Source organism: Arachis hypogaea, chromosome 3 (genome assembly GCF_003086295.3).
Source record: "Arachis hypogaea cultivar Tifrunner chromosome 3, arahy.Tifrunner.gnm2.J5K5, whole genome shotgun sequence".
NCBI lineage: Eukaryota > Viridiplantae > Streptophyta > Magnoliopsida > Fabales > Fabaceae > Arachis > Arachis hypogaea.
This window is the reverse complement of record NC_092038.1, coordinates 142,568,942-142,586,558: the sequence shown is the minus strand read 5'-3', so window position 1 is coordinate 142,586,558 and position 17,617 is coordinate 142,568,942. Positions and strand designations below refer to the sequence as shown.

At 31.6% G+C, this 17,617-nt stretch overlaps 2 protein-coding genes across 5 annotated transcripts; both read left to right on the top strand.

Moving 5' to 3' along the window:
- Nucleotides 1–555: 555 nt before the first annotated feature.
- On the top strand, nt 556–3,998 carry LOC112734872 (agamous-like MADS-box protein MADS4). 4 transcript variants are annotated; one of them, XM_025784382.3, is made up of 8 exons: nt 556–884; nt 2,199–2,277; nt 2,814–2,881; nt 2,971–3,070; nt 3,154–3,195; nt 3,287–3,328; nt 3,418–3,554; nt 3,646–3,998. In XM_025784382.3, the coding sequence occupies exons 1-8, from the start codon at nt 700–702 to the stop codon at nt 3,719–3,721; spliced, it is 729 nt and encodes a 242-aa protein (XP_025640167.1). In that variant the 5' UTR covers nt 556–699; the 3' UTR covers nt 3,722–3,998. The 4 variants fall into 4 exon arrangements, with proteins under 4 accessions (XP_025640167.1, XP_025640166.1, XP_025640165.1 ...); XM_025784381.3 differs by having other exon boundaries at nt 3,415–3,554; XM_025784380.3 differs by having other exon boundaries at nt 2,199–2,283.
- Nucleotides 3,999–15,911: 11,913 nt separating this feature from the next.
- Nucleotides 15,912–17,599, top strand: LOC112734869 (uncharacterized). The gene is made up of 2 exons (XM_025784375.2): nt 15,912–16,718; nt 17,120–17,599. The coding sequence occupies exons 1-2, from the start codon at nt 16,337–16,339 to the stop codon at nt 17,134–17,136; spliced, it is 399 nt and encodes a 132-aa protein (XP_025640160.1). The 5' UTR covers nt 15,912–16,336; the 3' UTR covers nt 17,137–17,599.
- The last annotated feature ends 18 nt before the right edge of the window (nt 17,600–17,617 follow it).

Sequence of the window (17,617 nt, the reverse complement as noted above, 5' to 3'; positions counted from 1 at the left end):
TCGTAATTAGTAATCGTTGTTAAACCAATTTTCAGGTAAAATGTAAAAAATGAAACAATATAGATAATCAGTATCAAAGAAAGAAAATATAAAATATAACAGTGTGGTATGAGATTTTAAAAATAATAGAACACACAACTGATGATACTTGTTATTCTTTTTGTATAGTGTGAGTTGATTTCAATAGCTAGACCCTACGTAAGTATAACAAATGAATTAATATAATTAATATTATAAAAAAAAGAAAGTGTTGGAAAACATAAGTATAGAATTAAAGAAGAGATTTATTGAAGAAATGTTGGATTATTAGGTATAGTTTACGTGTAGGAAGAGAGAAGTGGTGAAAATACAATAGATTAGAGATTGAATTAATATCCAAGAAGCTAATTAAGCGGGGTGGGTGTCGCTGTCATTGAGTTAGCAGTGTGTTAAACACAACATAGGAGCTGAGAGAAAGTGACAGGTGGAGAGAGAATGAAGCATATTTGAGATTGCATTAGGGCTTCATTAACATGCTTTTACTCATCTTCTTATTAATCCCCCCACCCAGCCAGTGTGTCTATAATACATACACAGACAGATAGATAATAATAATAATAATAATAACAACATACACTCTCTTTTTCTTTTCCTCAGAACCATATCTTCTTTATCTTGTAATAATAATAATAGTTGTAATATTGAGAGAGTGTGAGAGAGATGGGAAGGGGAAGGGTAGAGTTGAAGAGAATTGAGAACAAGATCAACAGGCAAGTGACCTTTGCAAAGAGAAGAAACGGGCTTCTGAAGAAGGCGTATGAGCTTTCAGTTCTATGTGATGCTGAGGTTGCTCTCATCATCTTCTCCAATAGGGGAAAACTGTACGAGTTTTGCAGCAGTTCAAGGTATCACTCTTAAACACAAAAAAAGGAGTCTTCTCTTCTCTTCTCACATACCTTTATGCTGCTAACGGAGATCTCCAAATCTCACAAAACGTGAAAAAGTAGAATTTGCTTTATACACTCATCTACTCTTTCCGTTTCGGTGAATGTCTCCGCGTTTATAGCACCTAGAGTTTTTCTGCAATCTTATAGCTGTTAGATCTGCAACTGGAAACGCCATCAACGCCCATCACTGTTGTATTCAATTTTTTTCATTTTTCTTTGCTTATTCAGATCTCATCTGCTTCCAAAATTCAGCTCTTTTTTCAATGTCTAGGGTTTCCTCTTTCTCTTTTCTTCTCTTATTTTAAGCCCTCTTTTTATATTTTATATTTTTTTCCCTCTAATTTCTTATGCTGCCGTGGCTTGGTTTCTTTCTTTCTTTTTTTTCTGTAAAAAAAAAAAATATCATTTTGGGGTGAAGCTCTTGGTTGGGTTACCTGGGGTTTGTTCTTGGAAACACAGTCATGACCAAAGGCTTTTAATTTGAAGAACTTGCTTTTCCTTGTAAATCACTTGTCTTCTCTTGATGTTTGTGACGGCAACTTAAATGGTTTTTCAATTGATCATTTCATGATAGAGACATTTTGTGAAATCACAAATCAGAATGGTCTCTTCTTGCGTGCTTCCATTCCATTTCATAACTTGACTTGACCCCCCTCTTTCTCTTCAATCACTTCATTCCTCCTACATACCCTTTCTTTTTTTTTTTTATTTCTTCCTTTTCTTCTTCTTCTTCTTCACTTTGCTTATAGCTTCGTCCTTTTTAGATCTGACTGTAACCAAAAGTATTTGCAATGTTCTACCAGTTTATTTCTGGGTTTAAAAAGTTTTTTTTGTCATGTTTCACAGTCATGAACCACGGCAATAATCTCTTGTCAACAAATACTACTGCTCACTCTTTTCTACCGAACAAGTTTCTCATTCCTATACATACTTTGCTGCTTTAACAGGGTTAATTAATTAATTAATTAATTAATTAGTATTAGTAAAAACTAGTGTAAATTTACAATCTTTAATTTGGTTACTACTTATTTTAATTCAAAGTGAGAATGAAGATGCATTAAGTATTATATTAACAGAGGATGGAGATGGCATAATTGCCCTTAATTGGCATTAATGTTAGGCAATAGTAATATTCATATGGCCTTGTGGAATGTAGTTTATTCAAGATATGTTTGATTCGTTTGTAAGTACTAAGTACCAAGGACTTGTATGATATGTACTAATTTATTCAATGATTTTTAATGTTTTTTCTTATTTGGTTTGTACATGCAGCATGCTGAAAACACTAGAGAGGTACCAGAAATGTAACTATGGAGCACCGGAAACTAATGTGTCAACTAGGGAAGCCTTGGTAATGGTGAATAGTCCCAACATATTATCCTCTTTAATTTCATCAATTTCTTTTTCCTTTTTACCTCTCGAGTTTTGCTATAAGGGGATCGGGAAAATTGATTTATAAATTTATAATAATTATCACTTATTAATTATATTATATACGTAGATAACAATGGTGTAGTATCATTTGTTGCAATTCATCAGAACTGAACAATAGATATTTTAGCTTATTTTTGTCTTCTCATTTGACTTTCAGCACAAATTTAGGTATATGAACAATAAATATGTTAAAAAAAAAAATCTATAGTATAATTCGTGGTAATAATCTATAAATATTATATACTAACTTCCTCTATATAAAAATAAAAAAGAAAAGAAGGGCGCTGTAGTAATAATGTGTATTTTCATAAAAAGAAAAACAAAACAAAAATACTTGATGAGATGTCTCTACCTTTATAAGAAGGTGAATGATTCAGATGATGCCTTGCTTAGAAAGTGTGTTAGAGCGCGCAATTGAGTTATGAAAGCATTTTTGTGGCATTATAAATGTAGGAATTAAGCAGTCAACAAGAATACTTGAAGCTGAAGGCACGTTATGAAGCCCTACAAAGGTCCCAGAGGTATATATACATATATTGAATTGAATTGATGCTCTGTATGTTGATGGAATCCTTTAACATGATGAGTGGTACGGTGTGTATGTTATTAGAAACCTGATGGGAGAAGATCTTGGCCCTCTAAGCAGCAAAGAGCTGGAGTCACTGGAAAGGCAGCTAGATTCGTCGTTGAAGCTAATCAGATCCACAAGGGTATGTAATCTCACTCATGCATTTCACTGTATTTTCAATGAAGAAAGTGATTATTAATATTGCAATTGTGGTTTCCTGTACAGACCCAATTCATGCTGGATCAGCTATCGGAACTTCAACGTAAGGTATTATGTGATCCATTATGCTTGCATGGTGTGTTTAATTTGCATTGGGTGATTATTATATGCTCATGACCGGCCTCTATGTTTTGTGTAGGAACACTTGCTAAGTGAGGCTAACAGGGCTCTCAGACAAAGGGTAAGAAATATCTATCTCCCCAACCCTCAGTTAACTTAAAATAATTGCAAAGTAGAAGAATATAATTGTGAATCACCCAAATCTAGCAGTTGGAAGGGTATCAAATAAATCCAATGCAGCTGAATCCTGGTGGTGTTGATGATATGGGATATGCCCGCCATCCACCTCAACCTCAGCCGGATCCTCTTTTCCAGCAATTGGATTGTGAGCCTACCTTACAAATTGGGTACGCACCAATTCTTCTATAATATATCATAATTTCTGTGAACTTCTTGATTATTACAATAGAATCATCTTTTGAATTTTTGCAAGGGCAGATATCAGCCTGATCCAGTATCAGTGGTCACGGCAGGCCCAAGCATGGGCAATTACATGGGAGGATGGCTACCATAGAATGAATATACCAAGCTCCATGCCTTGTGACACCCACTTCAGCTTCATATATCTATCTCGTTTATTTTCAATTTTATTTCACAAACGAAAAAAGAAAAAAGAAAAAAAATCGCTTTGGCATGTAATGGACTTATTATAATTCTTATTTTCTACTGGCTAGTATGGACACTACATATAAGCAGTGCTGTTCTCTGTGTACTCTCATAAAAAACTGCACTTCTTTGCTGTGTTAACCTTAATTTCTCATAATAGAATAATTATTTGTTTGCTTCTCTAACTCTTGTGCTTGCATTTAAATTGTTACACGTTCAGTTTTGCTAAGATATTTTTAAGATGGATTAGTTTAGTCATCATTAATTATGAGTGATAAGTGCATAAACCTTCCTTAACGGATTAAAGCCCCGGCTTTGAATCATGGTGACACGTGCGATCGAAAATTAGAAATCCGGATAAATGGAGGAAGCACGTGCAAATAGACACGTGTCAAGTGAAGGATGGTTACTGATTTCTTTTTGGAGGAAGGGAGCGAGCTAGGCAGTTACTAGGTAGTTAGGGTTTAGGAGATCGATCGGAATGGGGAAGAAGAGGGTGGTGAGATTCTCCAAGAGAAGAAAAGGACTGATGAAGAAAGCTTGTGAGCTGTCGATTCTGTGACGCAAACGTAGCGGTGTTAGTGTTCTCCGGCAACGGCAAGCTCGCCGACATGTGTACAGAGTAGTAGTAGGTACCTTGCTTGCTTTCTTCGTTTACCTCAAAAGACTAATAGTTAGTAGTAGCTTCCTTTAGGTTAAAACGGTGAAGCCGGTGTTATCAGAAATATAATTATTAATATTGTTTTATTTTATCATGTTAAGCTCTTCAGATGAATTAAACTAATATGTTAATTGTCACAAAAAAAAACTAATATGTTAATTTTTTTTGTTAGCTATTTATTTGAGTGAGTTTTTAAAAATTTGCTAAATATGTTAAAAAATAAAAAAATATTTTTAATTAAATTTTTTTATTAACTTAATAACATTCAAATAAATATTAAATTTTAGAGTAAATTTTCATTTCTATCCACGAAGGTTGAAAACGCTGACATATCTATCCATAGAAAAAAAAATACCATTTATACTTATGAAATATAGGTTCCGCGCAACAAAATTATCCAAACACTAAAAAATCACCTAAAATCCCTAAATTACTCTTATCTTTACCACTACCTTTTTAATCTCAAATCCCACCACCACCCAAACTTTTCTTCACCACTACTCTCATCCCCAACTACTACCATCACTCCCGCCATTCAAATTCCGCAAGCTACGTGGACCAGTTAGCGCAAAACAACGCTGTGGTGGAGAGATGCGACTTCGCTGTCGCCACGCCTAACCTCAACAGGCGCTGCCATCTTTGGGAGCAAGCCTTTGTGATTTTGAACTCCAAGTGTTCTACAAGTGTACCATAGTATGAATTTGTGCTGCATCATAGAAATTAGAAATTCAATCAGAAATGCAAACTAAAGTAAATAGATCAATAAGAATGTAAAATTGGATCAGTAGAGCGAGATAGAGGAAGTTTGAGTGGGTGAAGAACAACATAACATTGTTATTGGTGTCTAATTTTTTCTTCTCCATTCCCAATTCAAAACCCTAGCTTTCACCATTGTCGTTAGTTTCTTACTCTATCGCACTACTTCGCTATTGCACTTAGATCCCCATATTTTCCTCTGATTCTAAAATACCCTAGTCCTGAGCAACATCAACAAACACCATGGACATGGAAGGATTATCGCTAATCTACGTCTCTCCAGGCACCGTCGAGGAGGATGACCAAGCAACCGCATAGGCTACACCAAAGGCGAATACTGCCTCGATATTAATTTCACACATTTCCTATTTTTGTTCTCTAAATTCAATTCGGTGAAACTTGTTCAATTGCTTCTTGGACGGCCTCGGTCCGCCTTCGAACTCGGAATTTCCGGCATACATTGGGCCAAGCTGAGGCGTGCTATAAAAGAGTCGGTTGTGGGCGTCACTGAAGGAGTTTCACGCGGCGGGATAATCGGATTTTCGACAAGAAATGTAGGAAGATACAGAGCAAGAGAAGACTAGAGACGGCGGGTTAGCGTCGTTATTTTTGGAACGTTCGTCGGAGGCACGGGAGACATTTTGAGTGACAGTGGTTGTTGGGGTTTAGGGTGGTGGTGAGGAAGAGTTTGAGTGGTCGTAGGGTTTGAGATTAGAAAAGTGATGATATGGAGTAAGAGGAGAAGTTAGAGATGCGTTATATTAGAGGGTAAGTTGGGAATTTTAAATAATTTTTTTAGATTGGATAGTTTTGTTAGCTAAAGTTCATGTTTCATAGTTACATATGATAATTTTCTTTTTCTATAGATAAATATGTCAGCGTTTTCAACTTTCGTGGGTAGAAATAAATAAATGATAGTTTACTCTAAATTCTATTTTAAAATACTGACTAACCAATTCAAAGTAAATAAGGCTTTGATAATATTTATGGATTTTAATATCTTAAATAACTTTTTTAAAATTAGTATAAATATAAAAAAGTTTTATGTATCTAATATATTAAAAATTAATTTTTTTTTATTTTTTTATCAAATACCGTTACATACTTTTTAGTTAAGTGTTTTTTTTTTTTTTTTTTGAGATATACGGATTTCTGAAGTTGGCTTTTGGTGTTGTACGGAAAATCTATTTGCAAGTCCTGTACGTGTAACATGTTTATCTATTGAGTAAAATCTTGACTTCAAAAGGTAATTTCGAGTTATGCGCCATTTTCTTTTGTTCCCTTGTGCCGACAATTTGTTTGCTTATTAATTATCATGAACTACTTGCGATACATACAACTGAAAACTTGAGAACAGTCCACATATCATTTGCGAAAATGATGAAGCTCGAACATACATTGTTATGAGTAAAAATTAAGAGCAAAAAAAGGTTATTTAAATAATGGGTTTGAAAGCCAGAAATGCACATAATTTGCTGGCATTATGCTTTGAACAAGGGTTGGATCACATTTTTAATAAGGCAACTCAATGTTTCGCCAGGTCAATTAATATCCAAGTTCATTATAGTTTAGACATCATTATATATGCCAAAGTTGTTTGTTTTCTTCCACCATGAGGCTAATTTTTTTTATATATAAAAAATATTAGTATTTTGGTTGAAAATGAAATTATTTAGTGTAATTACATGTGGGTAGATTTTGCAGGTGAAGAGTCAATACTCAATAAATAAGGTGTATGACACGTATTAACATTTTAACCAACACGCATTAACATTTTAACTATAATTCCATTGTATCCCATGATCCCATTTTAACCAACACGCATTTTATTTTAACCATGATTTTATCTGCACATCTACAATACAGTAATACACTTTAAATATCAATATTCAACTAAAACACTATTTTTATCTCCGTATTAATAAAAATAATTTCTGATCCCATGGATGTTGCGCCGCCAGCAGTATCCATGAAATCTGAGGTATTGAAATCTAATTCCAAGGTATGGAACTTGCGCACACTAGTGATTATCTTGTTATAGAAACGCAGTATTGAAAATCTTACTATTTAGCACGCATCTATAAACCTGCCATTGATTTCTATCCCAAGACAGATACCAAAATAGTGAGGACAATTCATAATATTATTTATCTCAATTATGTTTGCTTATAATTGGACAAAGTCTTTTATATTTTAAAAAGATAACATAAAAATAACAAAATATGTTAGAATTCAATTTCAATTTTATCAATCAGTATACTCCCTCTCTTTCAATTTGTATTTTCTCATATTTTTTTTACACAAATTTTTATCTTCATGTGATTACCATTCTAATAAATAAATGATTAGAAACATATGAATTTTAGAATAAGTATCTTCATTTGAAGATCAGACTAGCTAATTAATCGGATGATTCAAGTTATATTTAAAAATTTTGAAAGGTATAGAAAGCCATATAATAAATAAAATAATATAATGAAAAAAGGGTTAGAAGGTGTGTTTTCTTAACTAGTTTGGGTGTATCCTTAACTTCACTTTTCAGCCTTCAAAAGTTGTTTTCTTGACAGAAATATTGTTACCAAAACTAATTAATATGGATGTGCATTTGGATGATAGGGTACAAGCAGATAGAACCAAACAATGGTAAACAGAAAATTAACCAACTAATTGAAGCTTATAGAAAAAAAAGAAATCAAGGTTTACATATTGTTCATTCTTGAGTTTTAATAATTAAATTTCTATTACAACTTTCTTTTAAGGATACACTTTTTTTTTCTTTTTAAATTCTAAATTGATTTTTTAAGGAAAAGTATAGGTAGACAATGAAAATACTAAACAATGTGAACAATAGATATATCGGATGTTCAATTCATTAGGTATGCAGATGATTATCCTAATATTAAGATTTAGGTGGGTAATTAATTTGGAGGTATAGTGTGTTTTTACTTTATTGGGTCAATTTTAGAGTTCACTGTTCACATTGTTTACAAAAGCCATTGTATCTAACAAAGTTCTTTTCTATTTCCTAAGAAGAAAGTAACTTTAAAAAATGATGAGGTTTTACTACCCTTTTTAATATGACTACACAAATTGAATATTTCTGTGGTTTCTTTTTACCCTATGCTATATAAAAGAGTCTCTAGTTGCTACTTGCCAGTTGCCACTACTATATCTCATTATCTCCGCTCTTTAACAAAAATGTTTTGAATGCAGATGAGATTGATGAAGGAGTCTTTGATGAACATAAAGGAAACGGTTAGTGTTTCCTGGAAGAGAAATAATTATGCTTGGGATATGTTTGATGGTAAATTTTTCAAAATAAATTAAAAAAATTATTTATTTCCTAAAACAAATAATTTCAACTTTATTTTATGAAGTATATATTTTTTTTTTTAGTTTGAAATAAGTTTGTCCTGTCAAGCATAATATATAAACAGATTTAATAGAAGTGTCAAAACTAAAAAAAAACAGACTGTTAATTAAGACAGTATTAGTTAGGAAAAGTGCTAAGGGGTCAGTAATTTTTGTGTTTTGTAACCATCAATTGGTTATCAATAGTGTTTTTAATGGTGTGAGATTACATCCAATAGTGGGAGATCACTCACTTTTTCTTTTGATGGTTAAGTGCTGGTCACAAAACATAAAAATTGCTGGCCCTAAATTTTCTCATTAGTTAGCTATTAGAATTCTTGATCTTCTTGGTTAGTGGCTAGCCTATACATTCTCTCTTTTCAAGGGTTGTATCATTTTATAATTCGATTCTCATTGTAATCTTTCTACTTCTCTTCTCTTTTCTTTTTTCTTGGTTTCATTCTCTGGTTTTTCATTCAATTTTAAATTGTTGTGCACAGTCAGTAAAAATTCTATCATGATATCAAGAGCTTTAGGTTTTAATTGATTTATGGTTGAATCTGTACAAAATTCACTTTCCTCTTCAATTAACGTTTCCAATCAGATCTTCATCAAATTATTACGAATTCAAGATTGCTGAATCAAAAACTGTATTATTGGAGATAAGTTAGGAGAGAACAATCATAGAATTTGACAACAACAAGCTATTCCAGCAATCTATGGTCAAAAAATACAAGATCATTTTTTTTTTTCTGAAAAGATTCCAATTCGTTATGCCTTTGAAGAAGATAGATTAGTAAACAAAGAATCAACTACTTACAAGCAATAGAAGTAGGCGGATTACAACTTAATCTCTTGGATGTAGCTTCTATGGACACATCCTTCAACAATAAAATGGTAGGACTACAATTTGCTTAGAAAATTTAAGATTACTTTAGTAAGTTAACAGATTATAAAGTGAAGCAATTGAAATCTCAACTAAATCTCATCAAGAAACATGGTCTTTCAACAACTGATTATGTCTTCAATATCAAGAATGTGGCAGATTCTTTAGCAGCTTTGGAAAGTCCTCTCACTCCTTAATAACACATTGAAGCTTTGCTTGAGGGTTTCAATGCTGAATATCAAATGTTTCTGTTCATAATTAACTTTAAACCAGATTTGTACTCCTTATTTGAGGTAGAAACTTTAATTCTGTCACATGATGATTTAACTGAAAAATTGAGCCTCATATAGTCTCCTTTCATAAGCACATTTGACTCAAAAAAATTTTAATCCACAACACTTTTTTGGTAGAGGATCAACTGGTAGAAGAGGCAGGAGTGGCAAGTTTAATAGAGGAGGGGTGGCAAGTTTAATAGAGGAGGAAAATTTTTTTTTATTAATATGTATAAAATTTAAAATGGTTGAATTTTATATTTATTTGATTTTTTTTTTGTTTCTACGAGAAGAGTCGGGTAGGGTAGGGTTTAGAATTTTAGGATGCGGGTAGGGTTAGGGTTGAGAGATTTTCAACCTACAGATAGAGTAGGGTAGAATTTTAAGAAAATTTTCAACACGCAGGTAGGGTTAGGGTAGAGTCTAAACCCCACCCTACCTTACCCATTGCCAGCCCTAGCTATGAATAACACCGTGCCGGCGTGTCGTATCTCATCATTATTTGTCAAATTATTTAAAGAAACATAATGTGAAGATAATACACCATTTCTATTTTCAGAATTGTAAAGGGTGGCTGGGAGAAGTTCCTAAGTGAAAATCTTATAAACGAGAAGACTCAAAAGAATATTTTTTTTTTTTTATTAATCTCTATATACAAGTGTTTTGCGCTTACAAGCTTTACAAGCCTGTAGACGAAACCCCATAAATGCGCTGTTTATGTTACGGGCTTCTTTAACGGACTTTTAAATCAATCCAAATTAATTAACACGTGAATATATAACTTCCATTTTTCAAAAGTTTCCGTTTCCTTTTTCGAGTTTCTTGCCAAATTTGTTCGATCTCCTTCGTGTGTTTTCTCTTTGCCTTCGATCTCCTTATGTTTTTTTTTTCGATTTTCATGGTTTATGAAATCAATCTTTGAAATTGTTTTAAAGATAATGGAACTTCAGAAATACACCCAAACGATTACAGAAATACACCCAAATGATTATAGAAATACACCCAAAGGATTACAGAAATACACCCAAACGGTTACAGAAATAAACCAAACGATTACAGAAATACACCCAAAGGATTACAGAAATACACCCAAAGGATTTAAGAAATACACCAAATATCAGGGGGAGACAGTATATTTCTTATTGAAATCTTTTAATATTTTGCTGGTTAAGGATGTGGCACATGGCAGAGACAATCTAGAAAAAAAACCTAGAAAAACAGTAAAACAGTACTTTGAATAATATTTCTTCGTTTTTTCTAGTGATTTTTTATGGAGATTTGTATATTTTCTTCTTGATTTCTTCTACTCTTCGCAGAATCATAGTTTGTTTCAAATGTCGCTTGAATCTTGACGGTTTGCGTTTTGGTTGAGGAAGAAAAGGAAGAGTGCGGCATAATGAACGTGTTGCGTGCATTGGACGCTCAATTTAAAGGAGTGGTGCGCGTACTTTTTTCTTAGACTTGGACCAACTTGTATAGTTTGTAAGCAAAAAATGTTTATATATGTAGCAGACCTCATTTTTTAGTATATATATATATATATTGCATATTCTTTTGGGGTTGTTTTCCTTTTCGGCCATGTGAGGTTTTAAGTTTAACTAGCTTGTGAACCCATCAAACTGATTACTTTCCTAAGTCGATGAAAAGATATCTCCCCAACATTTTTATTGGGCCTTGTTTTCGTCTTGAAACATTTCATTGGGCCTTATATCCTAAATTATATCACAAAAGTTAGAGGTGACTTTTTTTTTCTGTATTTATTGATATTAGGATTTAAATTTCGCATTGTGTATACAGTAATTTATTGATCGACGGCATTTTTAAATAAAGTTTAGATTTATGACAAATTAATTATTGACCTATCAAACTAAAAAATATCATAAGTAACAAAAAAATTACATTTACTTTTTACTCTATTGAACACTTTCAAATTTATTCTCAAAAACTTTAAAGTAATTTATGATTATCTTTTAAATACTTGATATCTGTTAAATACTCAATGTCATATGAAATATAAGATTATTTTAATTTTTTAACACATTTAATTCATGCTTCTTAAATTCATAATTATTTTTTTAATGTAATTTTTAAATAATACATATTAAAATGAGCGATTACAATTGCAAATAAAACACAGACTAAATGTCTTTAAGAAAATATATAAAATATTCTTTTTGCTACGACGTATTATGTCAGATGAATAATAAATATTTATGAGGCAATTTTTTAAATCATCTAATACCAGTATATATTATGATTTATGAATTATGAGTATATGACCCAAAATGGTCTTATATCACGGCAAATGTTGGCTTATATCACCCCAAATTGTCTGGTGTTGCTTCACACAGGACCAGGTCATAAGAAAAAAAAATCAACTTTTAAACAAACAGGTAAACATGTAATTTAGTATAGAAATGGTTAGATGAAGAGAAGTATTTTTCGATTACTGATCTTTCGTAATTTTTAAATTTAATTTTTCGATTATCATACCTCACCAATTAATACTTTATTCTCAACAATATTCCTATCCAAAAATCACCAAAACAATTTGGTCTCTATTGGTTTCATTACAGTTAAGTCATGAACTTCATAAATACATTAATATATCACAAAAATTTAACATAAACTAAATCACAACATCAAATCACTTATTCAATACAAATTTAATCGTTGAAAATTTATAGAAATCTACTTCAGATTGAAATCAAAATACTCGACACCCCAAAAAAATTTTTTGATCGAACTACTAAAAAAAAATGTCAAAATTTGTCTGTACCTCTTAGAATTTTAATTGGCCGAACTAAAAAAAAAAAAAATTACGTCACTGTCAACTTTTACCGAACAAAAATAACGTCAATAAATAAAAAAAAAAATATGAATACTTTTTTTGAATTAGATTTTTTATTGAAATTTTCAATAAATCGAAACCGAAAGTTCAAAAGTTCCATAGTTCCTCACGTTTCCTTTCTCTCTCGGTTCTTTCCTTTTTCTTTTTTCTTTCCAAGAGTGATTCGGTCAAGACTCGAGGAAGAGAGAATATGATTTGTGATGTTAAGTCATGATTAGGTGTCAAGGTGTTGCATATATACAAGTCCCGTTTTCCTTTCTTTTCTTTGTTTTTTTTAATGGCTTCGCCAAAAAAATGAATGAAACTAAGACAATAATGATTATGAATGGTGATATGATGAATAACCATAAAATTAAAGACTTTGTGCATACATATATATTTCTTGGGAATATATATTTACTCGTATTAATATATGTAATGTAATAATAATAATAATAATAGTAATAATAATAACAATAATAATAATAATTATTATTATTATAAAAATTAAATTTAAATTTTGTTTATTAAAATAATTTTTAATAAATAATTTAAACTAATAGAATAAATTATAATTAAATTAAATTTTAATAATCATAAAATTTTATTTAATTATTTTTGTCCTTAAAGTTTGACAAAAATTTCAAAAATACCCCTAAGTTTTATTTTGTTTCAATTTTGTCTTAGAAGTTTTCAATTTGTATCAAATATACCCTTAATGGCTAATTTTAAAAAAAAATTAAAACCAATTCAACAACAATTTCATAAGAACAACCCTCAACATAAGTAAATTAAGCATAATTTTCATGCATTATTGTTAGATTGATCTTAAATTTTTTTAAAATTTACCCGTCAAGGGTATATTTGATGCAAACCGAAAACTTTTGGGACAAAATTAAAACAAAATAAAACTTAGGGATATTTTTAAAATTTTTACCAAACTTTAAGGACAAAAAATATACTTTATCCTTTTTTTTTAAATAAAATCTTAATATAATATAATAATTTGTGAATAACTAATTATTTAATTTTAAAAAATTCAAAATTTTAAAATAAATTTGACCTAAAAAAATTATATTTAAAAAATTAAAATTAAAAAATAAAATTTGGAAAAATAATATTTTTTATTTTATTTTAAAAAAAATCCTATTTAATGGTAGATGTGTAATGTGGCGAAATTGATGATGGTCCAGCTAAAAAAAGCGAGAGAAATAACGAAATGAATATTTTGATGATAAACAGGACAAGTGAGGTGCTATGGCGGCAGTAGCTATAAGAATGAAGCAATTAATAAACGTGTCAGTAGAGATGATAAGATAGATAGATATTGAGGTTTGTGAAAGAAAGCAAAATCGGGTGAAGTATGCTTCAAGACTGGGAAACACAAAAGTTGGGTTCACCGCATGCCATGTTGCTCACTGCTCCACCTTACCCTTCTCCTTCAAATCATGCGTGTGGGTTTCATTTTCAATTTTTCATTGCCCATCAAAACAAAAACATATTTTTACTTAGGCAGAAATTCACCTGAATCTACTCCATATAAAGTTGTTTTTAGATTACCGATACATGTTATTATTTGATTTAAAAAAATTAATTTATTTTATATAAATAATTTAATTAAAAAAATTAATTTAAATTTAGATTAAATAATTATTTTTATTTTCTTCTTTTTATATAAATTTTAATTTTTTTATTCTTAATTTTTTTCATCATTTTTATACAGAAAAAAACTTGAATTTTGTTTTTTTCAGAATGCCAAATTTTACTTTTTCAACAAAAAAAAAATATATATATATGACGAAAATTAAATAAATAAAAATAAAAGATAAATTTAAAAAAAGATTAGTCAAAAAAAGATGAAAAAAAAGAATGTACTAAATTTATTATTTAGAGATTTAATAATATCAAGTAGAAAGAATTGAAAATTTTTTTAAAGATAATTATTTGATCTATTCAAACCGATTTTTTTTAAAAAATTATTTGTATAAAATAAATTAATTTTTTTAAAATGAAATAAAAACACATGTCAACCATTCAAAAACAATTTCATGTAAAGACAGGTGAGTTTCCACCTTTTACTTATTTCATATTTGAATTAGAAAAATTTTAGATGTTAAATATTTATTTTAAATTAATACTAACTAACTTTTTTATTTTTATCTTTTCTCAAAATATTAACTCCGTATTCTTAAGTGATTATTATAGTCATGTACACTCCTATATACTTATTAAATATAAAAACAAGAACTTAAACACTTTTGTGGGTCCCAGTTTTTTATCAAGCAGCTGGCAATAACAGTGATTAACAAGTGACATTTGAACCATATAAAAAACAAATGACATATGAAATTAATTGTAGGGTGTGATCGAACATAATAAACAAAATCGTGGGCTGAGATCGATTGGTCTAAAGTGAGAAAGAAATTAGAAGTTGCATTATTGATGTACTACCAAAAATATCATATCATCATAAATTGATAGAAATCAAATAATAGACACCAACTCAGCAACTCTTTTTTCTTTTTGTCTTTGTTAAACCCTGAACACAATAGCTTCAAACATATATGGAGAGCCAAAAACATCACCATACAGCTTTTCAAACATTATCTGCGGTCACTACTCACTAATTTTCACTTTTGGTTTTTTCTAAATTTGACCCTGATAATCTTTTCCACTTTTAGCTGCCAAATGTCATGCATATGCATGGGGATCAATCTCTTGAATTTGCTCCAGAAAATAGAAACTAAAGGAATGAAAAATCATCGTGAAACAAAATGACAAGGGTCAAACTAAAAGAACATAATAAACCGATCCTTTGTTTGTAATTTTTCTACATAGTAAACCCTTTTAAATGGCGAAAATTGCCCAAAGGAGCCATTAATTAGAGTTGGTAGTTCACCAGCTTTGCTGTCATGGAAGGTACACTGTAATAACTTCCCGACGGAGTAATTAATATCAGCCACATACACCATCATCGTGTGGAAATAGAAAACTAAAGCATTAAAACTGTACCTAATGTACATGAAATCATCTTAGCCAAACTTATACAAATAAATTTCCGGAAATGGTATTGGAGACTGCCCACTCTAAATAATCACATTTTTATTTTCTTTCGAAAATCTTAAAAACATTTTACAAATATGAGTACTCTAAATCTGGAATACTTGATTTGCAGGTCAACCTTTTTGTACTTATTTTTATGGACAGGTTTTATTACATGAATTGAAAAAAAAATAGAAAAGGAATTGCAATTATATATCCAAAAAAAGAAAAGGGTAAAAAGAAGAAAGTGATAGTCAAATGTGAAAAGATAAGAGCGAAGGAAGGGAGGCCCACTTGAAAGGGCCGGGGGCCCACAAGAGAACAAGTTGCCAGAAAATTCGTTGCACCTCCACAGTCCACAGTCCTCAATCCACCCTATCCAAATCCGTTTTGGAAACACCTCACCACGTAACCAATCTCATCCCCTTTTTTTTCTTTCTCTTTCTTTCTGTCTTTCTCTCTTTCTCTTTCCTTCTTCCTACGCAATTCATTATTATTATTTTCTTCTTCTCTCAAACCTCACGCAAACCAATTCCTTCGACGCAACCCCAACCCCAATCCCTTTTTCCGTTAACACACAAAACACCGCAAAACCGTTTAGCGTCTTTCTGTTCCTGAATCACCCATTTTAGCTACCACGTTCTCATCAAATTAAATTAAAAATTAAATCTTTTTCTCAGGTTGTACAATTTTCACGAAGGAAGAAAGAAAGAAAAAGGGGGATCATGACGAGGAGAGAGCATCAAGATCAACAATCCCGTGTTCTGTGCGAGCTGTCAGCCCTAGTTTTCAGCCTCCTGAGGAACCCGCTGCCAGGGCACCTGGCCCTCCCTGACGGTGGTCCGGCATCGGTGGTGCCTGTGCCGCCCTCTGCATCGCCGTATAGGAGGGCCCCAGAGATAACGCCGGCGGGATTCGCGTCGCTTTTGCTGGGGATATCGGTGGCGCTGATGCTGTGCGGATCGGTGACGTTCTTGATAGGGTTCATGCTGATGCCTTGGGTTCTTGGCTTGGTTATGGTGTTCTACGTTGCCGGCATCGTTTCCACGCTTTCCCTTCTAGGCCGTTCTCTTCTTTGTTTTCTAACGCCTCGCAAGGATGTTCCTGGTATTCCTCTTATATCTTTCTATTTTCATTATTTCTTCCTCTTTTCCAATCAACTTGGAGAGATTCAATTTTCGATACGATAGCTTGGGATATTAGATTGCAACATAGCACAAAAGGAATATACAGTCTTGTTTTATTTAACCAAAAGTTAGATTATCTCCAGTATTAGTTTTTAGAATTTAATTTGGATACACGGCATCCAATCACATTAAGCCACGTCAATCAAAATAACTTTTTTTCACATTAACAGCCTAAATGGTCGTCCATCAAAATTAAACTCTAGATTTTGTTTCAGAACTAAGAAAATAAAATAAGCAAATTGGAAAACATGTACTTGTTTTTATGGAGTCTTTGCTCTAGTATTTGTGTTGCACATTTTGATAACTGTTTTTGTTGTGCAGAGTGGAAACTTTTGTGAAGCGTTAAAAACAATGGAGTTGAGCACTAGAATGCTCTGCTCTGTGTGCATGAGCTGCTCATGCAATGCAACCAATAGAAGAATGAATGAAGATCACTGTGCTTCTCCTCTTATTAGTTATATTAGAAGCAGGGATCGTGGGATAAACTCCTTTTGTTTAAGTTATCAAAATCTGTGGATATTGCTTCTCTTTTGATTTTACAAAATAGCAAAGCAAAATTCAACACTAAGAATTCTGGAGCTGTTGCTAGCTTCTTTCTTCTGTTATCATTTTTTTTTCCTCACTGTTATAAGTTTATGACATTTGTAAATTTGAAATATATAGGCTTTTCAGTTTCCCCTTTTTTTTCAACCCCATTTTCTTATATGGCACAGAAAGAGGGAAATTGACAGAGACCGGGGTTGGTTTGTACTAGAGGATGAAGCAAATTTGGAATGGGAATATGGGACCCTGATTGCTATACATGATGATTCATTTCGT

Coding starts and splice junctions, on each gene's coding strand:
- LOC112734872 (XM_025784379.3), top strand. CDS start 700: ATGGGAAGGGGAAGGGTAGAGTTGAAGAGAATTGAGAACAAGATCAAC. Junction 885..2,198: donor GAGTTTTGCAGCAGTTCAAG/GTATCACTCTTA, acceptor TTGTACATGCAG/CATGCTGAAAACACTAGAGA. Junction 3,196..3,286: donor TATCGGAACTTCAACGTAAG/GTATTATGTGAT, acceptor TGTTTTGTGTAG/GAACACTTGCTAAGTGAGGC.
- LOC112734869 (XM_025784375.2), top strand. CDS start 16,337: ATGACGAGGAGAGAGCATCAAGATCAACAATCCCGTGTTCTGTGCGAG.